A 6,198-nucleotide genomic window follows, 5' to 3' on the forward strand; every position below is an offset into this window, starting at 1 on the left:
CATCTCCATATTATAAAATATCTATAGCCTAAGTAGGAAGAAAGAAATTAATTTTTCAGGTGATATTGGAACGGAGAAACGATTTTCACAAAAAAAGAAGAAAGGGAATGTTACAATTATCAAAAATATAAATAAAATAAATCTTGTTTCTTCAAATAAAAGGTTAGCTGACAGTTATGAACCATAGAAAATTTCTCTCCATTTTCGCAACAAAAACCTCAAAAAGAGACAGGTGGTTACCTATTTTGCCTCCACCTTCAAGTTTATGCAAGTACTAGCGCAATAACATAGGAAATAAAAACCAAAAAGAAACTTCATCTTCAATCTTTGGCCTGAGCAAAAAAATTAAGAATTACCAAATCAAGAAGAAAAAGAAAAAAAATGGCACATTTGAAAGTTGTATCCACTATGTCCAATTGTATTTCGACTAGATTAATAACTGTGACTGGAAATGTATGGATTTATAGAGACTTTGTTAGTGCCACAAGACCTTCTGAAAAAGTGAGTTTTACAATATTTATTTCAGTTTTTTAGACTCTCATTTTTCTTCTTAAATATTGATCACATCTATGTATAAATATTATGTGAACATTTTCTTATTTCCTTTTAATTTGAAAAATTAAATGAAGATTGATAAAGAGACTTGCCAAAAGATAATAGAAGCAGCAGAGGCAGTGAAAGAAGGGGCTAAAGAAGTGAAGAGTGTGGGTGAATTTGTTAAAGAGACAGTTTCTTCTAGTGCTGGAAATGTAAGTCTTTTCAACTATTTAACTTACCTGCATTGGGTATTTATACCAAGTTAATCGGTTTATGAGCACAGAGACGGAGTAAAAATTTAGAACTTATCGATTCGAAATTCTAGTCCCTTGAATTTACTGGATTCTAAATTTATATATACTCAATGGATTGCTCAAAAATATATGATTTGGACTTTCGACAAAAATTACTGAATTAGACCGAACATGTGACCCGTATTCTAGTTTCGTCCTTTGCATGACATGTGTTCATAAATAAATTATGAAAATGATTCAACGTGTATGAAATTATCACTGGTCAAAGAAGGACTCAATAGAGGGTAATTTTTTTTATTTACCCGTTATTATGGAGAATAAGTTATGGTTATTGCATTAATGTTATGTTGATTAATTAGGTAATCTCGGAGATGGCAAAGAAGACACTAGAAAAGGCAACGGAACAAGAAGAGAAAGGTACATGGGATAAAGTCAAGGACACTGCAAATGACATCAAGAAGAAAGTCGTTGGCAAATGAGTTTACTAATTAGCCTTAATTATATTGAGTTTTAAGTTTTATATACTATCAATGTTAGAATGTTATACTAAGTATAATTTAATTAATCATAACAGATTATTAATTTATTTTTTCGATTTATTCTATCAAGGTTGATATTAACATTTAATTATATGTTATTGTAGATCATTTTATAATTAATGTGATAGTATAAAACTTTTTTTTGGTAACTAATTAATTATTATTAATCACCGGTGAAAGAATACAAAACCACGGCATTGCTACAACTCAGCAAGCTGTCTAAATTCAAAAACTAAGTAGACACTTTCTCATAGTTCTAAGGGTAGTAGGCACACCTCCTAGGGAGGGTTTCCATACTTGCCCACAAGGTAGGGGATTTCTCATATATACTAACATTTCGAGGACTGATTCTATACTACTAGAATGGGCGAAGTTGTAGTATTCTTCTGATATCAGCTGTTGCTCTGAGGTTGCACATATAGGCAATGTCCTTAGCTATGGCCTTCATTGTTCTGCTCCACTTTTCAAAGATCCGCTAAATTCTTTAAAGCCAAATAGCATGGATACATTCAGCATAGCACATTTTAAAGATGTGAGTTGCCTGAGATCTCCCCTTAGCATTCTTGATAGCCCCACTAAGTGTTGTTCCCAGTTTGGTGCTACATATGCTTGGACTTTCAGCCATTGTAGCATTATGTTCCATAGGTTTCTTGCAAACAGGCATTCCACAAAAAGATGATCTCTCATTTCTAAGTGGTCCTGGCATAGGACACATTCAAGTTCAATGTGCATACCCCATCTGAGAAGCCAGTATTGGTAAGTAGTCTTACCTGGAAATGTAGCCACATGGTAAAAATGGCTTTAGGCCTGGCATCATTCTTGTACATAAAGCTCTTCCAGGGAACTCTGTTTTGAGTGTCAAGTAATTAAAGATACAATTGCCTTATCATACTTCTCCCGATCTTCACAGTAATATGATTCAGCTGCACAATCTCCTTTGCTTCAAATATCTTCCTTAGCATCCAGCTTGATTGTTTTGGTATGGCTATCTGCTCTATTGTTTGTCCCTTTATATAAAACATGTGAACTCATTTAATCCACATTGTATCTTGTTTATGTGTGAGGTCCCAATAGTTTTTAGCCACTGTAGCTTTGTTCTACAAAACCAAGTTAGTGAGATTAATCCCTCCACTATATTTGGGTGTACACATCTTAGTAATAGTATTAGTACCCGACCAAATGTAGCTTCTACAATATGCTTCAATTGCCTTCATTACCTTAGCATGAATGTAACAATCCGACCGGTCGTTTTGAGTGTATTAACCCCAATCCCCTATTTACTGTTTTCTTTGTATCTGTTTCTGCTTATGTGACTTGCCGGGAGGTCTTGCTTTTGATTTCGGAGTGTTTTAGGATATTTAGTCCCTAAAACGGAAGCTTAAGTCTTAGAATTTTGACCGTAGTTAGAAGTGTATAAAGACGACTCCAGAATGGAGTTTCATCGGTTCTGTTAGCTCCGTTGGGTAATTTTGGACTTAGTAGCGTGTACGGACTGTGAATTTGAGGTCTGTAGCTAATTTAGGCTTGAAATATCGAAAGTCGAATTTTGGAAAGTTTGACCGGGGGATTGACTTTTTGATATCGGGGTGTAACGACCCGGCCGATCATTTTGAGAATTTAAGTCCCATTCGGCGGCATAAGACCCTGAGCAGCTTCGTATTATGTGTATTGACTTGTGTGCGTGGCTGAATTCAGTTACCGGATGATTCGGAGTGATTTGGGACACTTAGTCCCTAAAACGAAAGCTCAAGTCTTAGAATTTTGACCGTAGTCGGAACTGTATGAAGACGACTCCGGAATAGAGTTTTATCGGTTCCGTTAGCTCCGTTGGGTGATTTTGGACTTAGGAGCGTGTCCGGATTGTATTTTGGAGGTCCGTAGCTTATTTAGGCTTGATTGGAGAAAATCGAATTTTGGAGTTTTGGACCGGTAGTGGAATTTTTGATATCGGAGTCGGAATCCGATTCCGAAAGTTGGATTAGGTCTGAAATATTGAATATGACTTGTGTGCAAAATTAGGGGTCAATCGGACGTGGTTTGATAGATTTCGGCATCGGTTGTGAATTTGAAGTTTCAAGTTCATTAAGTTTGAATTGGAGGGTGATTCATGATTTTAGCGTTGTTTGATGTGGTTTGAGGGATCGACTAAGTTCGTATGGTGTTTTAGGATTTGGTTGGTATGTTAGTCGAGGTTCCGGGGGCCTCGAGTGAGTTTTAGATGGTTAACGGATCAAATTCGAACATAGAAGAAATCTGAAGTTTTTGCCTTCTGGTGCAATCGCACCTGCGGAACTTGGCTCGCAGGTGCGACCACACAGAAGCGCAATGGACATCGCAGGTGCGCAAGGTCCGCAGAAGCGGAAGGGATTTCCGCAGGCGCGCATGCGCAGGTGCGGAGGCAGAGGGGGTAAGTGATTTGCACAGAATCGCTCATTTTGTTTGCACAAGCGCACGCGCAGGTGCGAGCCCAGGCTCCGCAGGTGCGGAAATGCCTGGGCAGTGTTCAAAATCGAAGGGCTTCGTAATTTTTGTCATTTTGGATTTTGCAAACTCGGTTTAGGGCGATGTTTTAGAGCATTTTTGAGGGATTTTCAGAGGAAGCTTTGGGGTAATGATTCCTAACTTGTTTTTGGTTGTATTCCATTATATAGTTATTTATCTTTTCTTATCCGATGAGGGTTTTTAAGTGGTCTCCTTACTTTAGAGCTAACGTAGAATCATCAATAGTTCCAGTCTGGATTTCTCTACAAGTTGATCGTTGAGGATCGAATGAACATTCAACCGCGTCATCACGGCAGCGATAGATGTCCAACCTTTAGATCTCCTCCCTTTTTAGTAACAAAATAAACCAAAAGTAGGACCAAACTGAGAGTTAGTAGCATAAACAAAGATGGATTTGTGAATGAGAAACCATTTAATTTCGGATTTTTAGGGTTGAAATTGGGAAAAATTGGAAGAACTTATTCAATAAAGATTTCGAGTTTTGAAAGGGGATTTGTGGTCGAATTTGAGTAATTCTTATATGGTTGAACTCGTGAGTGAATGGGTGTTCGTATTTTGTGATTTTTACCCAATTCCGAGATGTGGGACCGAGTCGACTTTTAGGATGGATTTTGGAATGTTTACTAAAATCTTGATTTCATTAATTTGATTAGCCTAATATAGTTATATTTATGATATGTAATTGTTTTGGCTAGATTTGGGCCATTCGGAGTAGGATATTCGTGGGAAAAGCATTGTGACCGATTGATTGAACTTGGTTCGAGGTAAGTATCTTGCCTAACCTTGTGTGGGGGATTTTCCCTTAGGATTTGAGTCTTCTATGTTGATTGTAGTCCATGTACGCGAGGTGACGAGTACATGTTCGAACTTATTTGTGGAAAGTTAGTCTTTTAGGGTTCTTAGGTCCTTATATTTACTGAGTATGAAGTTGTTCTTGATATGATTAAGTTTCTATTTACTAGTTTCACCTCTACATGCTTTAATTAGAATTAGTTTCTTTCAAGATTCACTCTTATTGCCTATTTGACTCTTATTTGACTTAACTGAAGATTTACCTCCTCTATTGTCATGCTATCTTTTCATACTGCTTATCTTTATTTGGAATTATTATTATCTTATCCTACAATTTGTTCAGTCTTAATTGAGGTTATGATTATTTTTCCGGTGCTTATCCTTAATTGAATTGTTGAATATCCTTCGAAATTCCTCAACCTTAAAAGAAGTTTTAGATATCTTAGTCGACTTGTTTTATTTGGAAATTATTTGACTCATGTTAGATTTCATGTTGTTGAAATGTATATTGTGGGATCGTTGCTACATCCTTTACTGTGGTTATTCCTTGTGAATTGGTTCTACCGTTTCTTTGTGAGTTAAAGTTCTTGAGTTGATTTACTTGTCGTACTTTGTATTATTGTCATTGTTGTTGTTGTACTTGTTGTGGCGATGCACGAGGTTTCTGCCGTGTGGTTGTTGTTATTATGATGCACGAGGTTTCTGTCATGCGGTTGTGGTTATTGTGATGCACGAGGTTTCTGCCGTGCGGTTGTTGTTATGGGGTTGCACAAGGTTTCTGTCGTGCTATTGTTACTATTGATATTTGCACATGCGGTGTGACAAGGCGGGATATGTGATATATATATATATATATATATATATATATATATATATATATATATATATATATATATATATATATATATATATATATGGGTTGCGCATGTGGCGAGACAAGGAGGGAACATTATTATGCACGTGTGGCAAGATAAGACAGACATTTATGTTACTATTGCACGTGTGGCGAGACAAGGTGGGCTGTGTCAGTGATTGATTTGTGGCCTGGGGCATTTTTGTTGTTGATATTTGTGAAGGGGTATATGTACCTGTGTGAGCTTTATCTTGTGAAAGCTGTGAGAAAATATTCTACGTATTGTCCGTTCTTTTTCCTTATGCTTATTTGCTGATATGGACTATGGTAGGACACTTGCACAAGTATACATGTAGTTAAGCACTCTTATCGGATAAGAGGTGTTCTTGATATTGTTGAGCATAGATGCTCACCCTTGTTTACTTGCCTTCTATGTGAGAATGGCTCTATTGGCACGTGAGTCTTCAGTGCGGTTATGAGGTGTTATAAGGGCACAAGATGCCAAGTGTTAGAGTTCAGGTATTGAGACCCGTGAGTTATGAATTGTCCGAGGTTTGGTACCTCGTGGAGTTGTTGACTAAAACCTGATGTAAAAGCGGTTGTAGTTGCTGAGTTATTACTGGTCCTTGTTGTATTTGTGATTCCGGATTTAGGTTGTGTTCCATTTATTTTTCTGTGTCATTTTCATGATATTTCGCTGACACTTGTTGTTTCCTTCCTT

At 36.9% G+C, this 6,198-nt stretch overlaps 1 protein-coding gene across 1 annotated transcript; it reads left to right on the top strand.

Annotated features, from left to right (window-relative positions):
* The first annotated feature begins 271 nt into the window (after positions 1-271).
* Positions 272-1,339, top strand: LOC107802230 (uncharacterized). The gene is made up of 3 exons (XM_016626009.2): positions 272-501; positions 630-749; positions 1,151-1,339. Exons 1-3 carry the CDS (start codon positions 382-384, stop codon positions 1,268-1,270), a joined length of 360 nt encoding a protein of 119 aa, XP_016481495.1. The 5' UTR covers positions 272-381; the 3' UTR covers positions 1,271-1,339.
* The last annotated feature ends 4,859 nt before the right edge of the window (positions 1,340-6,198 follow it).

The sequence above is a fragment of the Nicotiana tabacum genome, chromosome 15, assembly GCF_000715075.1.
Source record: "Nicotiana tabacum cultivar K326 chromosome 15, ASM71507v2, whole genome shotgun sequence".
In the NCBI taxonomy this organism is placed as follows: domain Eukaryota; kingdom Viridiplantae; phylum Streptophyta; class Magnoliopsida; order Solanales; family Solanaceae; genus Nicotiana; species Nicotiana tabacum.

Coding starts and splice junctions, on each gene's coding strand:
- LOC107802230 (XM_016626009.2), top strand. CDS start 382: ATGGCACATTTGAAAGTTGTATCCACTATGTCCAATTGTATTTCGACT. Junction 502..629: donor CCACAAGACCTTCTGAAAAA/GTGAGTTTTACA, acceptor AATTAAATGAAG/ATTGATAAAGAGACTTGCCA. Junction 750..1,150: donor TTTCTTCTAGTGCTGGAAAT/GTAAGTCTTTTC, acceptor TTGATTAATTAG/GTAATCTCGGAGATGGCAAA.